At 54.0% G+C, this 22,195-nt stretch overlaps 1 protein-coding gene across 1 annotated transcript in view; it reads right to left on the reverse strand.

Annotated features, from left to right (window-relative positions):
• Positions 1-1,384: 1,384 nt before the first annotated feature.
• The window catches only part of CHID1 (chitinase domain containing 1), a 164,263-nt gene continuing 143,452 nt past the window's right edge, over positions 1,385-22,195 (reverse strand). The window contains exons 11-13 of the mRNA XM_054171978.1: positions 13,455-13,535; positions 10,201-10,243; positions 1,385-1,576 (exon numbers count right to left, since the gene is read on the reverse strand). Of these exons, the coding sequence (XP_054027953.1) occupies positions 1,478-1,576; positions 10,201-10,243; positions 13,455-13,535 (223 nt within the window). The 3' untranslated portion in view covers positions 1,385-1,477. The remainder of the gene's footprint in view (positions 1,577-10,200; positions 10,244-13,454; positions 13,536-22,195) is intronic.

The raw sequence follows: 22,195 nt of genomic DNA on the forward strand, positions 1-22,195 counted from the left end.
GCACTGCAGTGCCCCCAAACTGACCACTAATGCATCACACACTGGTGCTAAACACTGAGAGCTCTGCAGGCTAAGCAGAGGGAGAAACCAGAGAGCAGCACTGGGCACAAGACTGACTCAGAAACAAGTCCTGCACTGCAATTGCTGTGACTGGGAACTACTTGAGGAACTTACTAACATGAGGAAACCAGAGCTGACAGCTCAGCTTGTCACTGCTTGGTTTGCTACCATCTTGAGGAGGTCCTAATTGGTCTTCCCCTCACCATTGCCCATCAACTTCCCTTAGCAGAAGACAGCTGGATGCCAAGGGTCTGGCAGATAGTGAATCTGCTGGACATGAGCACATGGGTTTATTTGTTCACTTACTCTGGCTATTACCAGCAGTTGTTTGAGAGCTCTGTCCTGAACTTTGATCAGATGGCATCACCTTCTCCATTTTATTGCTCACAGAAAGCATGTCAGAAAATAGTTTGAACTCTGATGCCATGTCCTGCTGGGAGCCAGCCCACAGCCAGCTCTGCCCTGTGCTGGCCCTGCCCAGCTCAGGCCCTGCTCACTCAGGCACTTGCTGCAGCCCAGGGCAGCTTGGCACAGCCAGGGGCTGCTCCTAGCAGGCAGAAGCTGCTGGGGACAGACCCTGCCAAGGGCTGGGCTGCAGAAAGCCTCTGCCTGAGACTTGCTCCTGGGCACACCAAGGGCACTGCCACAGCTTGTGCCACACCTTGGGGGGCAGGAAGGCAGAGGTGGAGCTGTGGGGAGGAGCAGCCAGGACAGGTGAGCCTCAAGTGCCCCCCAAGAGATTGCAGCCCATGGAGGGCATCTCCAGGAGCAAGCTGAGGGATCCCCAGGGTCAAGGCTCTTCTTCCCTGGGCAGTGTCCCAGCAGGACTCTGTCCCTTCTGCCTTCCACACCAATCCATGTGCTTCTCAATCCATTTCCTGAATCCAGCTCCCATCTGCTGCTGAGTCCAGTCTGGGCCTTGCCCAGTGCCTGCCCCCAGCAGCAGTGGTGCCAATGGTGCTGTCAGTGCCACCAGGGCTGGGTTCCATGTTGGTTTGTGTCTCTGTGTCTCTGTTTCATTGGGTTGTTCTCATTCCCATCCCAGCTGCTTCAGTTTCTCTCCCACCCCATCAGTCTCTCTCCCTTCTTCCTTTCCTCTCCCCTTCAGGAAGCAGAAAGGTTCCTGGAGCGCCTCTGGCACTCAGCTGGTGGCCAGCCCAGCCCTGCCCCAGGCACACCACCCCAGCTGTATTGGTCTGTTACATTCAGTAGGTCTTTCCCACTGCATTCCCTGGGCTGGCAGCACTGCTGTCTGTGTGGCAAATCAGAAAAGGTTCTTTATTTGGCAAAAGGAAAGGGCTCAGAGAGACAGGGCAGGAGGTACAAAAACTGATTCATCATCACACCTCTAGGACACCCACACTGACTGGAGGCAGAGGCTTGCTGCAGCAGAGTCTTCCCCACATCATTGCTTCTATTAAAGCAGGTCATAAAAATAGTCCAGGCCTTGTCCCAGTTCCCAGATGGATATTCCAGTGCCCAGTTCTTTGGCAAGCTCCAAGCGTAGCTGGATGGACTGAGAGAGACACAGAGCAGGGACATCAGTCAGGGACAGCAGCTGGATGGACTGAGAGAGACACAGAGCAGGGACATCAGTCAGGGGCAGCAGCTGGATGGACTAAGAGAGAGACACAGAGCAGGGACATCAGTCAGGGACAGCAGCTGGATGGACTGAGAGAGACACAGAGCAGGGACATCAGTCAGGGACAGCAGCTGGATGGACTGAGAGAGACACAGAGCAGGGACATCAGTCAGGGGTAGCAGCTGGATGGACTAAGAGAGAGACACAGAGCAGGGACATCAGTCAGGGGCAGCAGCTGGATGGACTGAGAGAGAGAGAGACAGAGCAGGGACATCAGTCAGGGACAGCAGCTGGATGGACTGAGAGAGACACAGAGCAGGGACATCAGTCAGGGACAGCAGCGGGATGGACTGAGAGAGACACAGAGCAGGGACATCAGTCAGGGACAGCAGCTGGATGGACTAAGAGAGAGACAGAGCAGGGACATCAGTCAGGGGCAGCAGCTGGATGGACTAAGAGAGACAGAGCAGGGACATCAGTCAGGGACAGCAGCTGGATGGACTGAGAGAGAGACACAGAGCAGGGACATCAGTCAGGGACAGCAGCTGGATGGACTGAGAGAGAGACACAGAGCAGGGACATCAGTCAGGGACAGCAGCTGGATGGACTGAGAGAGACACAGAGCAGGGACATCAGTCAGGGACAGCAGCTGGATGGACTAAGAGAGAGACAGAGCAGGGACATCAGTCAGGGGCAGCAGCTGGATGGACTAAGAGAGACAGAGCAGGGACATCAGTCAGGGACAGCAGCTGGATGGACTGAGAGAGAGACACAGAGCAGGGACATCAGTCAGGGACAGCAGCTGGATGGACTGAGAGAGAGACACAGAGCAGGGACATCAGTCAGGGACAGCAGCTGGATGGACTGAGAGAGACACAGAGCAGGGACATCAGTCAGGGACAGCAGCTGGATGGACTGAGAGAGAGACAGAGCAGGGACATCAGTCAGGGACAGCAGCTGGATGGACTAAGAGAGACACAGAGCAGGGACATCAGTCAGGGACAGCAGCTGGATGGACTGAGAGAGACACAGAGCAGGGACATCAGTCAGGGACAGCAGCTGGATGGACAGAGAGAGACACAGAGCAGGGACATCAGTCAGGGACAGCAGCTGGATGGACTGAGAGAGACACAGAGCAGGGACATCAGTCAGGGACAGCAGCTGGATGGACTGAGAGAGACACAGAGCAGGGACATCAGTCAGGGACAGCAGCTGGATGGACTAAGAGAGAGACACAGAGCAGGGACATCAGTCAGGGACAGCAGCTGGATGGACTGAGAGAGACACAGAGCAGGGACATCAGTCAGGGACAGCAGCTGGATGGACTGAGAGAGACACAGAGCAGGGACATCAGTCAGGAACAGCAGCTGGATGGACTAAGAGAGAGACACAGAGCAGGGACATCAGTCAGGGGCAGCAGCTGGATGGACTGAGAGAGAGAGAGACAGAGCAGGGACATCAGTCAGGGACAGCAGCTGGATGGACTGAGAGACACAGAGCAGGGACATCAGTCAGGGACAGCAGCTGGATGGACTGAGAGAGACACAGAGCAGGGACATCAGTCAGGGACAGCAGCTGGATGGACTGAGAGAGAGAGACACAGAGCAGGGACATCAGTCAGGGACAGCAGCTGGATGGACTAAGAGAGAGACACAGAGCAGGGACATCAGTCAGGGACAGCAGCTGGATGGACTAAGAGAGACACAGAGCAGGGACATCAGTCAGGGACAGCAGCTGGATGGACTGAGAGAGAGAGACACAGAGCAGGGACATCAGTCAGGGACAGCAGCTGGATGGACTGAGAGAGACACAGAGCAGGGACATCAGTCAGGGACAGCAGCTGGATGGACTGAGAGAGACACAGAGCAGGGACATCAGTCAGGGACAGCAGCTGGATGGACTGAGAGAGAGAGACACAGAGCAGGGACATCAGTCAGGGGCAGCAGCTGGATGGACTGAGAGAGACACAGAGCAGGGACATCAGTCAGGGGCAGCAGCTGGATGGACTAAGAGAGAGACACAGAGCAGGGACATCAGTCAGGGACAGCAGCTGGATGGACTGAGAGAGACTCAGAGCAGGGACATCAGTCAGGGACAGCAGCTGGATGGACTGAGAGAGACAGAGCAGGGACATCAGTCAGGGACAGCAGCTGGATGGACTGAGAGAGACACAGAGCAGGGACATCAGTCAGGGACAGCAGCTGGATGGACTGAGAGAGACACAGAGCAGGGATTTCAGTCAGGGACAGCAGCTGGATGGACTGAGAGAGACACAGAGCAGGAACATCAGTCAGGGACAGCAGCTGGGTGGACTAAGAGAGAGACAGAGCAGGGACATCAGTCAGGGACAGCAGCTGGATGGACTGAGAGAGACACAGAGCAGGGACAACAGTCAGGGACAGCAGCTGGATGGACTAAGAGAGAGACACAGAGCAGGGACATCAGTCAGGGGCAGCAGCTGGATGGACTGAGAGAGAGAGACACAGAGCAGGGACATCAGTCAGGGACAGCAGCTGGATGGACTAAGAGAGAGACACAGAGCAGGGACATCAGTCAGGGACAGCAGCTGGATGGACTGAGAGAGAGAGACACAGAGCAGGGACATCAGTCAGGGACAGCAGCTCCCCCATGCTCCCATCTCTTTGTGCCACTGTCAGGCTTGTTAAACACATCTCTCCTTGAAGCAGAGGCTGTACAACCCAGCCTGTACCTCAACTGCTCTCTGGTTAGCAAGCAATCATCCAGTGAGAGACAGTTAATTGCTCCAGTTAATTCAATGACCTAATAAAAAATAACCAGCTAAACAGAGCAAATGTCAGAGGAATAAATCAGCTTTATGAACTCTGAGGACTGTTCTAATTGAGGCTCTCATTTCCTGACACACAGCCAGGCCAACTCTCCCAGAGATGTCTCAGGGGGAAGATAAAACTTTATCAATGAAGACAATTAGGAACAACTTGTCAAATACCATCAAGATCTCGTACCTACCCTTGCCTTCTCCCAGCACACAGTCACCATTTGCATTATCACAAGTCTATTTGAAAGAGGCTCTGGGAGATGGATAGCTCAAAGCCTTTCTATTTGAGCTCCAGCCATTGATGTGGAGGTGCTGTGGCCCCTGGTTTGTGAGGGAGGCAATGCCACAAATTCACCTGCTGCACTTAGAATCAGTCAGGGCTGGAAGGGACCACAAGGCTCAGCCAGTTCCAACCCCCCTGCCATGGGCAGGGACACCCCACACTACATCAGCCTGGCCAGAGCCTCAGCCAGCCAGGGACGGGGCCCCAACCACCTCCCTGCACAACCCATTCCAGGGCTTCACCACTCTCATGGGGAAGAACTTCCTCCTCCCCTCCAGCCTCAATCTCCCCACCTCCAGCTTCATTCCATCCCCCCTAGTCCTATCCCTGCCTGAGATCCTGAGCAGTCCCTCCCCAGCCTTCTTGGAGCCCCCTGCAGATCCTGGAAGGCTACAATGAGGTCACCTGGGAGCCTTCTCTTCTCCAGACTGAACAGCCCCAACTCCTTCAGTCTGTCCTCACAGCAGAGCAGCTCCAGCCCTCTGCTCCTCCTCCTGGCCCTGCTCTGGACACCTTCCAGCACCTCCAGCCTCTGACACTCAGCTTTGCTTACTGTGAAGTGCAGCACTGCGATGCTGGACCTGCTCACACCAGGAATGTGTTCAAACATTACCTCCATGGCAAACAACAAAGTGTCAAGGCATCATGGGCCTGATCCCCATGGCCTGTCCCACTGGGCCTGATCATAGAGTCATGGAATTGTCAGGGCTGGAAAGGACCTCAAGGCTCAGCCAGTTCCAACCCCCCTGCCATGGGCAGGGACACCTCACACCACAGCAGGTTGCTCACAGCCACCTCCAGCCTGGCTGCAAACACCTCCAGGCAGGAGGCTTCCACCACCTCCCTGGGCAGCCTGTGCCAGGCTCTCACCACCCTCTTGGGGAAGAACTTCTTCCTAACATCTGAATCTCCCCACTTCTAGTTTTGCTCCATCCCCCGCAGTCCTATCCCTCCCTGACAGCTTTCTTGTAGCCCCCTGCAGCTCCTGGAAGGCCACCAGAAGGTCTCCTGGGAGCCTTTTCTTCTCCAGCCTGCACAACCCCAACTCTCTCAGGCTGTCTCCAGAGCAGAGCAGCTCGAGCCCTTGCACCTGGCCTTGTTGAGCTTCATGAGGCTGGCATGGATCCACCTCTCCAGCCTGTCCAAGTCCCTCTGGATGGCTTCCTTGCCCTCCAACCTGTCAATCTGACCAGACAGCAGACTTGTAGCTGAATATAGCAGAACAACATGTAGCATGGAAAGTGAGGGAGTCGCCATCCCTGGAGGTGTTTAAGAAGAGCCTGGATGAGGCACTTGGTGCCATGGTTGAGTTGTTTAGATGGTGCTGGGTGATAGGTTGGACTTGATGATCTCAAAGGTCTTTTCCAACCTGGTTAATTCTCTCCTCTCCTCTCCTCTCCTCTCCTCTCCTCTCCTCTCCTCTCCTCTCCTCTCCTCTCCTCTCCTCTCCTCTCCTCTCCTCTCCTCTCCTCTCCTCTCCTCGAGTCTCCTCTCCTCTCCTCGAGTCTCCTCTCCTCTCCTCTCCTCTCCTCTCCTCTCCTCGAGTCTCCTCTCCTCTCCTCTCCTCGAGTCTCCTCTCCTCGAGTCTCCTCTCCTCGAGTCTCCTCTCCTCGAGTCTCCTCTCCTCGAGTCTCCTCTCCTCTCCTCGAGTCTCCTCTCCTCTCCTCTCCTCTCCTCGAGTCTCCTCTCCTCGAGTCTCCTCTCCTCTCCTCTCCTCTCCTCTCCTCTCCTCTCCTCTCCTCTCCTCTCCTCTCCTCTCCCCTCCCCTCCCCTCCCCTCCCCTCCCCTCCCCTCTCCTCCCCTCCCCTCCCCTCTCCTCCCCTCCCCTCCCCTCCCCTCCCCTCCCCTCCCCTTCCCTCCTCTCCTCTCCTCTCCTCTCCCCTCCCCTCCCCTCCCCTCCCCTCCCCTCTCCTCTCCCCTCCCCTCCCCTCCCCTCCCCTCCCCTCTCCTCTCCTCTCCTCTCCTCTCCTCTCCTCTCCTCTCCTCTCCTCTCCTCTCCTCTCCTCTCCTCTCCTCTCCTCTCCTCTCCTTTCCTCTCCTCTCCTCTCCTCTCCTCTCCTCTCCTCTCCTCTCCTCTCCTCTCCAAGTTTGCAATGAAACTTCCTACCACCCTAGAGCTCCTAGCAATGATGCAGTTAGGCAGGCTCATTAATATCCCATCTGTGCTGATCCTTCCACCAAGGTTCAATTAACAAAGGGAATTATCCTTATACTAATGGAACTTAGGATAACAATCCTGCTCAGCAAAACACAGCCCTGCATCATTTGACACCAGGTTAACCATGCAAAATGTCTCTGTTCCCTGTAAATGTGATTGGCTTCCACTACAGAAGCAATCCCCTTCCAGTAGTAGAAGCCAGCTTGAGAAAATTGTGCTGCCACCCAGTGAGACCTAGACAGGCTGGAGAGCTGGGCAGGAAGAAATCCAGTTACAGTCAGGAGGGACAAGTCAGAGAGGGACCTGGGGGTGCTGGTTGATGGTAGGCTGAACATGAGCCTGCAGTGTGCCCAGGGGGACAAGAAGGCCAAGGGCATCCTGGCCTGCATCAGGAACAGTGTGGCCAGCAGGAGCAGGGAGGTCATTGTGCCCTGTGCTCAGCACTGCTTAGGCCACACCTTGAGTCCTGTGTCCAGTTCTGGGCTACTCAGGTTAGGAAAGATGTTGAGTTGCTGGAAGGTGTCCAGAGAAGGGCAACAAGGCTGGGGAGGGGTCTGGAGCATAGCCCTGGGAGGAGAGGCTGAGGGAGCTGGGGTTGCTTAGCCTGCAGAAGAGGAGGCTCAGGGGAGACCTCATTACCCTCTACAACATGTCTGTGAGCACATGTGCACTCACACAGATCCTCTCCAGCACTGCTCTGCCCTGGTGTGTCTCTGTGCACTCAAACAGATCCTCTCAAGCACTGATCTGCCCTGGTGTGTCTCTGTGCACTCAGACAGATCCTCTCCAGCACTGATCTGCCCTGGTGTGTCTCTGTGCACTCACACAGATCCTCTCCAGCACTGCTCTGCCCTGGTGTGTCTCTGTGCACTCACACAGATCCTCTCCAGCACTGCTCTGCCCTGGTGTGTCTCTGTGCACTCAAACAGATCCTCTCAAGCACTGATCTGCCCTGGTGTGTCTCTGTGCACTCAGACAGATCCTCTCAAGCACTGCTCTGCCCTGGTGTGTCTCTGTGCACTCACACAGATCCTCTCCAGCACTGCTCTGCCCTGGTGTGTCTCTGTGCACTCAGACAGATCCTCTCAAGCACTGATCTGCCCTGGTGTGTCTCTGTGCACTCAGACAGATCCTCTCCAGCACTGCTCTGCCCTGGTGTGTCTCTGTGCACTCACACAGATCCTCTCAAGCACTGATGTGCCCTGGTGTGTCTCTGTGCACTCACACAGATCCTCTCCAGCACTGATCTGCCCTGGTGTGTCTCTGTGCACTCAAACAGATCCTCTCCAGCACTGCTCTGCCCTGGTGTGTCTCTGTGCACTCAGACAGGTCCTCTCCAGCACTGATCTGCCCTGGTGTGTCTCTGTGCACTCACACAGATCCTCTCAAGCACTGCTCTGCCCTGGTGTGTCTCTGTGCACTCACACAGATCCTCTCCAGCACTGATCTGCCCTGGTGTGTCTCTGTGCACTCAGACAGATCCTCTCCAGCACTGCTCTGCCCTGGTGTGTCTCTGTGCACTCACACAGATCCTCTCCAGCACTGATGTGCCCTGGTGTGTCTCTGTGCACTCACACAGATCCTCTCCAGCACTGATCTGCCCTGGTGTGTCTCTGTGCACTCAAACAGATCCTCTCAAGCACTGATGTGCCCTGGTGTGTCTCTGTGCACTCAGACAGATCCTCTCCAGCACTGATCTGCCCTGGTGTGTCTCTGTGCACTCAGACAGATCCTCTCAAGCACTGATGTGCCCTGGTGTGTCTCTGTGCACTCACACAGATCCTCTCCAGCACTGATCTGCCCTGGTGTGTCTCTGTGCACTCACACAGATCCTCTCCAGCACTGATCTGCCCTGGTGTGTCTCTGTGCACTCAGACAGATCCTCTCCAGCACTGCTCTGCCCTGGTGTGTCTCTGTGCACTCAGACAGATCCTCTCCAGCACTGCTCTGCCCTGGTGTGTCTCTGTGCACTCAGACAGATCCTCTCAAGCACTGATCTGCCCTGGTGTGTCTCTGTGCACTCAGACAGATCCTCTCAAGCACTGATCTGCCCTGGTGTGTCTCTGTGCACTCACACAGATCCTCTCAAGCACTGATCTGCCCTGGTGTGTCTCTGTGCACTCAAACAGATCCTCTCAAGCACTGATCTGCCCTGGTGTGTCTCTGTGCACTCAGACAGATCCTCTCCAGCACTGCTCTGCCCTGGTGTGTCTCTGTGCACTCAGACAGATCCTCTCCAGCACTGCTCTGCCCTGGTGTGTCTCTGTGCACTCAGACAGATCCTCTCAAGCACTGATCTGCCCTGGTGTGTCTCTGTGCACTCAAACAGATCCTCTCCAGCACTGATCTGCCCTGGTGTGTCTCTGTGCACTCAGACAGATCCTCTCAAGCACTGATCTGCCCTGGTGTGTCTCTGTGCACTCAGACAGATCCTCTCCAGCACTGATCTGCCCTGGTGTGTCTCTGTGCACTCAGACAGATCCTCTCAAGCACTGCTCTGCCCTGGTGTGTCTCTGTGCACTCAAACAGATCCTCTCAAGCACTGATCTGCCCTGGTGTGTCTCTGTGCACTCAGACAGATCCTCTCAAGCACTGCTCTGCCCTGGTGTGTCTCTGTGCACTCAGACAGATCCTCTCCAGCACTGCTCTGCCCTGGTGTGTCTCTGTGCACTCACACAGATCCTCTCCAGCACTGCTCTGCCCTGGTGTGTCTCTGTGCACTCAGACAGATCCTCTCAAGCACTGCTCTGCCCTGGTGTGTCTCTGTGCACTCACACAGATCCTCTCCAGCACTGATCTGCCCTGGTGTGTCTCTGTGCACTCAGACAGATCCTCTCAAGCACTGCTCTGCCCTGGTGTGTCTCTGTGCACTCAGACAGATCCTCTCAAGCACTGATCTGCCCTGGTGTGTCTCTGTGCACTCAGACAGATCCTCTCAAGCACTGCTCTGCCCTGGTGTGTCTCTGTGCACTCACACAGATCCTCTCAAGCACTGATCTGCCCTGGTGTGTCTGTGCACTCACACAGATCCTCTCCAGCACTGATGTGCCCTGGTGTGTCTCTGTGCACTCAGATCTGCCCTGTTGTGCCTTGTTTGTAGACATGGCTCCACTTCAAAGATCCCCAACCCCTCTAATGCCTGAGGTAGGAAAAACCAATCTTGTACAAGCAGCTGAAGCATGGAATCATAAAAACTGCATGAGTCTAAACTTCTTCCACAGGAGCCTAAAGCCTGCTCAACACTCTGTGCAGTGTCTCAATAATGCAACACATCATCTCTTTCCCCTGGCAGCCCCCTGAGGTGGGCAAGTGGCACCTACCTTCAGTGTTGGGTAGAAGACAGCATGTTTGCCTCCTTTGCTTCTGCAAAACAGGACAACAAAACAGTCACCACAGCTTTGAGAGAGTCCCAGAGGAGTTTTAGCTGAGCTTAGAATTCCAACCCAGATGTTTTTCCTTCCCACTAGAAGGAAGCAAAGACAGTGCTGAAGGAGAGTGCTGCTTTTCATCTGAAGACATCACTGCCATTCAAACTAAGGCAGATGCAGCACAGCAGCATTCACAGAGTGACATTTAGTAGCTCCTCTCTTTGGGATTTGTCACTGATTGTTCTTTCCTCTCTGGAATCTGAGGCACTCTGCAGTCAAACACTTTTGCCATCCAATTCCATACATTCCATGCACTCCATACTTCCCATTCATTACCTGGCCTGGATCAGCAATGGTGTGGCCAGCAGGAGCAGGGTAGTGACTGCCCCCCTGTACTGGGCACTGATGAGGCCACACCTTGAATACTGGGTTCAGTTTTGGGTCCCTCACTCCAAGGAGGGCATTGAGGGGCTGGAGCAGGTCCAGAGAAGGTCAACAAAGCTAAGGAAGGGTCTGGAGAACAGGGCTGGTGGGGAGCCCTGCACAAAGGAGCAGAAGGTCTCCCCTCAGCCTCCTTTTCTCCAGGCAGAACAACTGAAGTCCCCTCAGCTGTTCCTCACCAGACCTATTCTCCACACTCTTCACCAGACTCATTGCCCTACTTTGCCACCTCTCCAGCAACTCAATGTCTTTCTGGTAATGAGGGGCCCAAACCAGGAGCCAGTATCCAAGCCACAACAACAACAAACTCCTGGTTATCTGGTGGTGGTGAATGGTGCCACAGCCAGCTGGCAGCCAGGCACCAGTGCTGTGCCCCAGGGAGCAGTGCTGGGCCCCAGCCTCTTTAACATCTTCATTGATGATCTGGAGGAGGGCATTGAGTCAGTCAGCAGTAAATGTGCAGCTGACACCAAGCTGGGGGCAGATGTTGGTCAGTTAGAGGACAGAAGGGCTCTGCAGAGGGACCTTGCCAGGCTGCACAGATGGGCAGAGGCCAACAGGATGGCATTCAACAAGTCCAAGTGCCAGGGGCTGCACTTTGGCCACAGCAACCCCAGGCAGAGCTACAGGCTGGGGGCAGAGTGGCTGAGAGCTGCCAAACAGAGAGGGGCCTGGGGGTGCTGATTGACAGCTGCCTGAACATGAGCCAGCAGTGTGCCCAGGGGGCCAAGAAGGCCAAGGGCATCCTGGCCTGCATCAGGAACAGTGTGGCCAGCAGGAGCAGGGAGGTCATTGTGCCCTGTGCTCAGCACTGCTGAGGCCACACCTTGAGTCCTGTGTCCAGTTCTGGGCTCCTCAGTTTAGGAAGGACATTGAGAGACTTGAAGGTGTCCAGAGAAGGGCAACAAGGCTGGGGGTCAGGAAGGAAGGGACAGGGACAGGCTCTGCTCAGCTGCACCCTGGGCTAGGACAAGGGGCAATGGATATAAACTCCAGCACAGGAGGTTCCAGCTCAACATGAGGAGGAACTTCTGCACTGTGAGGGTCCCAGAGGCCTGGAGCAGGCTGCCCAGAGAGGTTGTGGAGTCTCCTTCTCTGGAGCCTTCCCAGCCCTATCTGGATGTGTTCCTGTGTGACCTGTGCTGGATTCTGTGCTCCTGCTCTGGCAGGGGGTTGGACTGGATGATCTCCAGAGCTCCCTTCCAACCCCTCACATCCTGTGAGCTGTGATCAGGAATCCTCTTGTTATTTCAGGCTGAATAAAAGGAGGACAAAGAAAGTTATGACCTTTTCCCCTCTTGCTCTCCATGCTGTAAGAACTCACCTGGAAGACACTGGGTCTGATTCTCCCAACCCTTTCATTTAGCAGAGGTGTTTGGCTTGACCTGTTTTATCACTAGGACTTGTAAACCCAGACTTCTGTAGATTCAGAGAATGGTTTGGGGTGGAAGGGAACCTTCAAGATCATCCAGTTCCAAGGGACACCTCCCACCAGCCAAGGCTGCTCAAGGCCTCATCCAGCCTGGCCTTGGACACCTCCAGGGAAGGGGCATCCACAACACCCCTGGGCAACCACAAAGTCTTCTCAGAACTACTTTTGGCCAAGTGATTGGTAATCACTCAACAGCTCAGCAGTAATCTCAGAGCCTCTGCTGCACTGACACTCAGCAGATAACTTTGATGGGGGACCTCTGATGATGTGACTCACCAGACTTCTAAGGATTGCTTTAGCTCATGTTACTGCATTAATCCTTCTATGATGGACTCCTCCTGCCTGAGGCACTCTTTTACTTTGTACTTCAGTGTTGGCACACAGATCACAAACAGCTGAATTCAGCTGCCTGCTAGAGCTAACTGCTAATTCATTGTGTGCTGGGCCATGCCTGCTCTGCTGAGACCTCAGGGGGAGTGCTGTGTATGGGTCTGGAGCCCTCAATAGAGGAAGGACATTGAGCTGATGGAGCAGGTCCAGAGGAGGCCATGAGAATGATCAGGGGGTAGAAGCTGTGAGGGCAGGCTGAGGGAGTTGGGGGTGTTCAGCCTGGAGAAGAGGCTCTAGGGGAACCTTAGAGCAGCCTTCCAGTACCTGAAGGGAGCCTACAGGAAGGATAGAGACTGTTTGCAGAGGTCTGCAGTGACAGGAGAAGGGGCAATGGCTTCAAACTACAACTCTACAACTGCCCTCAAGGGTCTGCAACTACCTGAAGGGTGGATGTGGCCAGGAGGGGGTTGGTCCAGAGAAGGGCAACAGAGCTGGGGAGGGATCTGGAGCACAGCCCTGTGAGGAGAGGCTGAGGGAGCTGGGGTTGCTTAGCCTGCAGAAGAGGAGGCTCAGGGGAGACCTTCTTGCCCTCTACAACTCCCTGAAGGGAGGTTGGAGCCAGGTGGGGGTTGGGCTCTTCTGCCAGGCAACCAGCACCAGAACAAGAGGACACAGCCTCAAGCTGTGCCAGAGGAGGTTTAGGCTGCATGTTAGGAAGAAGTTCTTCATAGAAAGAGAGATTGGCCATGGGAATGTGCTGCCCAGGGAGGTGGTGGAGTCCCCATCCCTGGAGGTGTTTAGGAAGAGCCTGGATGTGGCCCTCAGTGCCATGGTCTGGTTGATTAGTTAGGGTTGGCTAATCGATTGGACTTGATGATCTTGGAGGTCTCTGTCAACCTGGCTGGCTCTATGACCCTGTGATTCTCTGGAACAATCTGATTGTTCCTTCCTTTGCAGACTGTCTCAGTGCTTGCAGAAGGCTAAGGGAGGGACTGTGACTCACTTTTTGTACTCAAAGTAGTGCTCGGCGATCTGCTCGTCCCAGACGAGTTTTGGCTTGTGCTCCTTCAAGGTCTCAATGTACCTGCAGAACAAAAAGCACAGGGGTGGGCTGGGTGCTGCTGAAAGGCAAGCTGTGGCATCCCACTGCAGACACTTCTGAGGCAGCAGTTTGGCCCTGCCTGGCTGCTGAGCAGCTGCATCACGCTGACACCGAGCGCTCCGCTAAAAGCATCTTCCTGCTGGCAATGAATCTCCTCAGCCACTGCAGTTTGCCAGGGTTGCATTCTCAGGGTTTTCTCTTTCTTTAAGCAATGAATTAATTAATGCTCATCAGCTGACAGATCTACACATGAAGGCACTGCTTCAGTTTTCCCACAGCCTGATTCCTCTACACCAAAGCGAAGGAACTGAACTCATCCCCAGGCTGTGCCTGGTTGTGCCCTCCAAGGCTAAGCACCACAGGAAAGATATGGAGGGGCTGGAGAAGGCCCAGAGAAGAGCAACCAAGCTGGGGAAGGGTCTGGAGAACAGGGCTGGGGAAGAGCAGCTGAGGGTCCTGGGGGTGTTCAGGCTGGAGAAGAGGAGGCTGAGGGAGACCTCATTGCTCTCTGCAGCTCCCTGAGAGGAGGCTGCAGGGAGCTGGGGGTTGGACTCTTCTCCCTAGTCTCAAGTGATAGAAGGAGAGGAACTGGCCTGAAATTGTGCCAGGGGAGGCTTAGGTTGGAGAGGAGGAAAAACTTCTCTCCTGAAAGTGGTCAGGGATTGGCAGAGGCTGCCCAGGTTGGTGCTGGAGTCCCCATCCCTGGAGGTGTTCCAGAACCCTGTGGCCATGGCACTTGGGGCCATGGTTTGATGGCCATGGTGGGGCTGGGTTGGTTGTTGGACTCAGTGATCTTGGAGGGCTCTTCCAACCAAAACCATTCTGTGATTCCATGCAACTCTTAATTCAAAGCCACTTAATGGTAATCAGGAAAGTTTGTCTGTGACAGGAGTTCTGTTATCTAGGTATAAAACTAACCTTCAGCTTTAAGAAACACAGGAAGAGGCTGTTTGCAAGGAGAAGTTACTGCCAAGTCCCTCTGCCTGGGGGTTTTCTCCACTATGAGCTTCTTGGCTTTATTCTCTTGCCTGGATATTTGGAGGGTGCACTGCCCTATCTCAGAGCTGCTTGACATAGCTGCTGACCAACCTGGTGGCCTTCTCTGCACAGGTGACAACATCAATAGCTGCAGGGTGAGCAACTGATGTCATTTCCCTGGCCCTGAGCACAGCCTTTGACACTGTCCCCACCACAGGCTGGGCTCCAGGCTGGTGCCACAGGGGTGTGAGGGGTGACCACTAGATGGATACAGAACTGGCTTGAGGGCTGCACCCAAAGAGTGGCTGTCCATGGGTCCATGGCCCAGGGGAGGCCAGGGACAAGCAGAGGCCCTCAGGGATCAGTGCTGGGCCCAGGCTTGTTCAACATCTTTGTGGGTGCCAGGGACAGTGGCACTGAGTGCAGCCTCAGCAGGGTTGCTGATGGCACCAAGCTGTGTGGGGCAGCAGGCAGCTGGAGGGAAGGGATCCATCCAGAGGGAGCTGGGCAGGCTGGAGAGGTGGGCACAAGCCAACCTCAGGAGGGGCAACAAGACCAAGGGCAGGGTCCTGCAGCTGGGTGGAGGCAACCCCAGGCACAAATGCAGGCTGGGCAGGGACTGGCTGGAAAGCAGCCCTGAGGAGAGAGCCTTGGGGGTGCTGGGGGAGGAGAAGCTCAGCAGGAGCTCTCAGTGTGCACTTGCAGCCCGGAAAGCCAAGCAGAGCCTGGGCTGCAGCAAGAGAAGTGTGGCCAGCAGGGCCAGGGAGGGGATTCTGCCCCTCTGCTCAGCTCTGGGGAGACCCCACCTGCAGTACTGCCTCCAGCTCTGGAGCCCCTATTGCAAGAGGGATCTGGAGGGGCTGGAAGGTGTCCAGAGCAGGGCCAGGAGGAGGAGCAGAGGGCTGGAGCACCTCTGCTGTGAGCACAGACTGAAGGAGTTGGGGCTGTTCAGTCTGGAGAAGAGAAGGCTCCCAGGTGACCTCATTGTGGCCTTCCAGGATCTGCAGGGGGCTCCAAGCAGGCTGGGGAGGGACTGCTCAGGATCTCAGGCAGGGATAGGACTAGGGGGGATGGAATGAAGCTGGAGGTGGGGAGATTGAGGCTGGAGGGGAGGAGGAAGTTCTTCCCCATGAGAGTGGTGAAGCCCTGGGATGGGTTGTGCAGGGAGGTGGTTGGGGCCCTGTCCCTGGAGGTGTTTAAGGCCAGGCTGGCTGAGGCTCTGGCCAGGCTGATCTAGTGTGGGGTGTCCCTGCCCATGGCAGGGGGGCTGGAACTGGCTGACCCTTGTGGTCCCTTCCACCCCTGACTGATACTATGACACTATGATACTATGACACAGAGTGAGTCAGGTTTGGCAGGCAGCAGTGGGACTTTAACTATCTCAGTAGTAAGAGCTTGGCTACAGAGCACTTTCTCTGGGGGTGTGTGGCTCTCAGGCAGTTTTACAAAGTCATTCTCACTGATTTGGAGAGAGACTGTTCCCAAAGGCCTGCAGAGACAGGCTCAGGGGCAATGGCTTCAAAGCAGAGCAGAGCAGATGGAGATTGGATGTGAGGAACAAGTTCTGCAGCAGGAGGCTGCTGGAACCCTGCAGCAGGCTGCCCAGGGAGGTGGCTGAGGCTCCAGCCCTGGAGATATTCCAGGTGAGGCTGGAGAGGGCTCTGGGCAACCTGACCTAGCTGAGGAGGCTCACTGCAGAGGGAGCTGGACTGGCTGAGCTCTGGAGGTCCCTTCCAGCCCAGCCCATTCTGTGACTCCATGCTTTCTCCATGATACTTTGCCACTGATTTGATGGATGACACTTACTGGTGCTTCCCCACAAACACACTGACCTTCCACCTTCCACCCACCTCATACCTGCTTGACTCCAAGTGAGGAGAGAATGCTACCAGTACCCAGAGCACTGCAGAGGGAGCTGGTGTGGAGCAGTCAGTGTGCTGACTCCATCCTCTTGGGAAGCTCTCAGGATCTCCTGTGTGTAGAGACAGTGTCTCCTTGTGTCTGTATTTCTGCCTGCACCACAGACACAAAGCTCCCTGCTGCCTCATGGAGGCAGACCAGAAGATGGCAAACTCCTGCCAGTGATAGAGGCCACATGGGTGTCACAGAAACAGGAGAAGCCTCTATCACCTCTTGCTCTGTTTCTGCTGCATCTTAACTTGCCCCTTTGGCCAGCAAGAGGCTGAACTTCTCTCCAGTGACAACCCTCCTGACTAAACACTAGGGTGTTTAGCTGGCCACAGGCCAGGCACCATCAGCTTCTTTATTTCCTTGGATCAGGAACTTGCATTGCAAGCCCCATGAGCACAGAAAGTAGTCCCAGGCACACATGGTGATCATGAAGGTAGCACTGGAAGTACTGCTCTGTTCCTGCAAACCCTATCAAAAGCAGCTCTCCCACAACATTCTTGCCAGAATTTCTCTGCTCAGGATGGGATATACATGGAAAAGTCTGCAACCAAATCATTCTGCACTTCAAGAAGGATTTTTCATCTCCTGTTGAGGAGAGGAGAGGAGAGGAGAGGAGAGGAGAGGAGAGGAGAGGAGAGGAGAGGAGAGGAGAGGAGAGGAGAGGAGAGGAGAGGAGAGGAGAGGAGAGGAGAGGAGAGGAGAGGAGAGGAGAGGAGAGGAGAGGAGAGGAGAGGAGAGGAGAGGAGAGGAGAGGAGAGGAGAGGAGAGGAGAGGAGAGGAGAGGAGAGGAGAGGAGAGGAGAGGAGAGGAGAGGAGAGGAGAGGAGAGGAGAGGAGAGGAGAGGAGAGGAGAGGAGAGGAGAGGAGAGGAGAGGAGAGAATTAGTATAGGATAGAATAGAATAGAATAGAATAGAATAGAATAGACCAGGTTGGAAGAGACCTTTGAGATCATCCAGTCCAACCTATCACCCAGCACCACCTGATCAACTAAACCATGGCTCCAAATGCCTCATCCAGGCTCTTCTTAAACACCTCCAGGGATGGTGACTCCACCACCTCCCTGGGCAGCACATTCCCATGGCCAATCACTCTCTCTGTGAAGAACTTCTTCCTAACTTCCAGTCTGAACCTCCCCTGGCACAACCTGAGACTGTGTCCTCTTGTTCTGGTGCTGGGTGCCTGGGAGAAGAGACCAACCCCCACCTGGCTACAACCTCCCTTCAGGGAGTTGGAGAGAGCAAGAAGGTCTCCCCTGAGCCTCCTCTTCTGCAGGCTAAGCAACCCCAGCTCCCTCAGCCTCTCCTCACAGGGCTGTGCTCCAGACCCCTCCCCAGCTTTGTTGCCCTTCTCTGGACACCTTCAAGTCTCTCAATGTCCTTCCTAACCTGAGGAGCCCAGAACTGGACACAGGACTCAAGGTGTGGCCTAAGCAGTGCTGAGCACAGGGCACAATGACCTCCCCGCTCCTGCTGGCCACACTGTTCCTGATGCAGGCCAGGATGCCCTTGGCCTTCTTGGTCCCCTGGGCACACTGCTGGCTCATGCTCAGCCTACTATTGACCAGTACCCCTGATCAATGAGATTTCCACCAACCACTATCCTGACTCCATCAGTTCTGAAATTCCACCTCACCACCAAAACAAGAAAAGAGAGTTTGTACTTCTCAGTTTGAGTCCACCTCTGGAGCCTGTCAATTTGGGGGGCACCTACTTGCAAGTTATTAGCTGAATTTTTAACTTGCCTCTGGCTAAGAGCAACAACAATTCCAAGTACAGAGTCCCAAACAATGAGCTCCTGTCTGTGTCACGGCAGTGGTGACTCAATGCCTCTCCAAGTCAAGGTTTCTATGGCCCAAGCAGACAAGAGGAGGCTCAGGGGAGACCTTCTTGCTCTCTACAGCTCCCTGAAGGGAGGTTGGAGCCAGGTGGGGGTTGGTCTCTTCCCCCAGGCAGCCAGCACCAGAACAAGAGGACACAGTCTCAAGCTGTGCCAGGAGAGGTTCAGACTGGATGTTAGGAAGAAGTTCTTCACAAAGAGAGTGATTGGCCATGGGAATGTGCTGCCCAGGGAGGTGGTGGAGTCACCATCATTGGGGGTGTTTAGGAGGAGACTAGATGGGGTGCTTGGTGCCATGGGTTAGTTGATCAGATGGTGTTGGGTGATATGTTGGACTTGATGATCTTGAAGGTCTCTTCCAACCTGGTCTATTCTGTTCTATTCTATTCTATTCTATTCTATTCTATTCTATTCTATTCTATTCTATTCTATGCTATTCTATTCTATTCCATTCCATTCCATTCCATTCCATTCTATTCTATTCTATTCTATTCTATTCTATTCTATTCTATTCTATCACAGGCTGGGGGCTGATCTGTTGGAGACCAGCCCTGGGGAAAAGGACCTGGGAGTGCTGGTGCACAACAGGATGCCTGTGAGCCAGCAATGCGCACTTGTGGCCAAGAAGGCCAATGGTCTTCTGGTGTGTATTAAGAAGAGTGTGGCCAGCAGGTCAAGGGAGGTTCTTCTACCCCTCTACCCTGCTGAGGCCACATCAGGATTACTGTGTCCAGTCCTATTCTATTCTATTCTATTCTATTCTATTCTATTCTATTCTATTCTATTCTATTCTATTCTATTCTATTCTATTCTACTCTATTCTATTCTACTCTATTCTATTCTATTCTATTCTACTCTATTCTATTCTATCCTATTCTATTCTAAGGTTGCTGTGAAGAGCCTGGCAGAGGCAGCAGCCATACCAGAGCTGTTTCACTCAGGCTTTCTACTGCCCTAACCTGGGAACAATCCATTCCCATTCTGCAGTGATCTGCCCCAGTCACTGCAGGGCTCCATGAGAACAAGATTCATCTCCATTTCTTCCAAGTGGAAAAGGGATGGGGCAGGGAACTCCTCACAGCCAGACATCCTTCTTCTGTCCACCTCTCACCTCACTCTTCTCCCATCAGCTCATATTTATTGCTGTTTTTCTCTCCTCCCTGTCTAATTTATCCCTCTTTCTATTGCCACTGTCCCAGTGTGAACCTGCTTTTACAGTCCCATCCAGATGAATTGATTGGCTTCCCCATCTGTCAGCTCCTCACTCAGTAGCTGTCTTCTTTTACCAGGCAGCCTCAGCAGCTGGGCCATGATGAACACTGAAAGCTCAGCTCCCTGCCTCACCCTGCCTAATTCCTGGGAAGATTGTGACCATTTCCAGAGAAGGTCTTGCTCTGGCTCTGCCCTGAGCCTGAAACAAGACCAGTTCCAACCCCCTGCCATGGTGTGGTGAAGGCACATTGTGCCGAGACATTGAATCTTGCCCCAGCATGTGGGCAAGCTCCCCCTCCCTCAGGAGGAAGACAAAAGCCAGGCTAGCACGCTGCTGGTGCATGCTGTGCTCGTGCATTCTCCAAATATGGAAGAATTCTAGCTTCATGCTTTCCCATAGGCTGAAGCCAGTTGTTTATGAGAATGCCCATTGGTCAAACCCAGCCTCGAGATCTTCTATAAGTATTACCCCAGTGAGTAAACAAGTGCTTTTCCTGCCTTCCTGCCTTCCTCCTCCATTTCTGTCTCTGTGCTAGCTCGAGAGTTAAGTCCGAGCCACTGCCTCTGCAACTGAGTTTATTGTTTAGCTTCTGTTACATACATGCACGCATATCAAGGCATCTGCATGTGAGAAGCGACTGGAGGAATTATCTCCATAGAGGAAGGATACCACGCTAAGCTGAGAAGCTAGCGTCACAGCCAGTCACACGACCGGGAGAGGAACCCCCCCGTCGCTACTGCGTGGACTGGATCAACCCCCGAGGGTAAGATCTGCCTAATTATCGGGGAGAAGGGACTTGACCGTGCCAAGTCCCCGCGCAATTGCTTAACCCCACTATAGTGGAGAGAAGAGCGCCACGTGCCGCTCCGAGCCCTGTTAACTCCAGGGATACTCAGCAGCATTCGTGCTTACACTGCACTGAACTCCCCCCGGACCGCTCCGGGTATCCTGCTGTTGCTTTGAGCCCAGCAAACGAGAAGCTGCTGCCTGAGAGAACTTGCCGATCCGGGTCCGCCCCGCCGATATTCCTCGTTCCCGGGGCCGCCCCTGCAGATCCGCGTACCGCCGCGTCCCTCAGGCAAGTCTGCGGCGATCGCCGTCCCGCCGTGTGGTGCGGATCAACTCTGAGGACCAGCTCGTCTCCGGACCAGCCCTACCAGCCCGTCCTCTCGTGCACGCCAGCTCTGCGAGACCCCAGTCTCGAACCGGCGGCACACAGGACAGAGCTCCGTCTGAGCTCGACCCGAAGCCGCGCACGTCCCGTCGAGTCGCCATCTAGTGGCCAAGCGGCGGAACTGCACCTTTCTTGCATATAAATATAGAAATAGCTTGTAATTAGCTCAAATAAGTTCTAATCATAATACTAAGCCAGTTATGGGATATATTTCACGAACGTGCACTAGAACATGTATATAAGTTGGTGATTCATCGGTTATTGACAATTTTATAGTTATAATAAAAAATTAATTTTCATAAATCATAAGTCATAAGTAATAAAGCAATAACCTCCCTCTTCACCACAATAATGGCGCAGCGAGCAGGGTGTACAGCTGTGAAATATTTCCATAATTTGGGATACAAAATTACAGCCCCAGATTTGGAATGGGCGAAATTAAATTGCAAAAATATAGATGGCATTTTCGCAAAGCTAAGCGAACCCAGCAGCGAACACGCTGTCCTGATGGCATCTTGTATTGTACAGATGCAGGAGGAAATAAAATTCTTTGACCAAAAAGTTTCCCAATTGGAAAGGGAATTGGCAAAGTCAGAGGCACAAAGCCAGAGACTGCATGATTTATTTGAGCTGCACATAAAGGAGACCATGTCTGTCTTTAAGTCTCAATGGCAATCACGTGCTACCTATGAAGTAGCCAGGGCATATGACCCACGAGAGCCAGGCTCTCCTATACTGTCTGTTCCGGCTGACAAGCAGAAACCAGCTGACTTAGATTCAGCAGCTGCTCAGCATCAGCATGTGAGCGATGTTAGCTCACCCACTCCAGACAGATCAGCAGTTATTGCCCCGGTGCAGCAAGCCAAGTCAGGCTCCACATCACTGGATGATAACAATGAAGCCACCAGCTTCAACCAGCAACGAATCCCCAAGAAGCGGGTGAGATTCAGCACAGCATCGTTGAATGACTCTCAAGCTGTCAGAGGACCAGGTTTCCCACAGCATACCAGACCGAGAGGTAACCAGGGGAATAGACGCTCCTGCAATAAAGCTGCCAAGTCAACTCGACAACAGCTTGCAGAGCATCCCAATAAGAGAGGTTACTATGATTCCAGAGGCACACAGAGTACCACATCAGACGCAGATTCTGGATGTGAGTCTAGCCCACGGCATCACCGCAAACGGCGGAAAAGCCAAGCTGCCACAGAAGCCAATGAAGCTAAACCCCGCAGCATCCTGAAAGTAAAGCTGCAGGAAAAGATCTCCGAAAGGGATAGTTCCAGAAGGGACCACAAACCCAGCGAGGAGAGACATCAGCAAAAGGCATATACTGCTAACCATAAAGCTACGCCACATCCCCACAGAAGGGAAGAGCAATTCTTCCAAGCATCTTCTGCCAACCTGCGCAGATACAAACACTGCACTGGAAGACAACGCTCACGAGATCCCTGTAACCCCAGTAGAGGGAAAGAAAAGATGGACAGTGACAGGAAGCGCTTTAATTCGCAAGATTCACCTGATTCACTAGA

The sequence above is a fragment of the Dryobates pubescens genome, chromosome 22, assembly GCF_014839835.1.
Source record: "Dryobates pubescens isolate bDryPub1 chromosome 22, bDryPub1.pri, whole genome shotgun sequence".
Taxonomy (NCBI): domain Eukaryota; kingdom Metazoa; phylum Chordata; class Aves; order Piciformes; family Picidae; genus Dryobates; species Dryobates pubescens.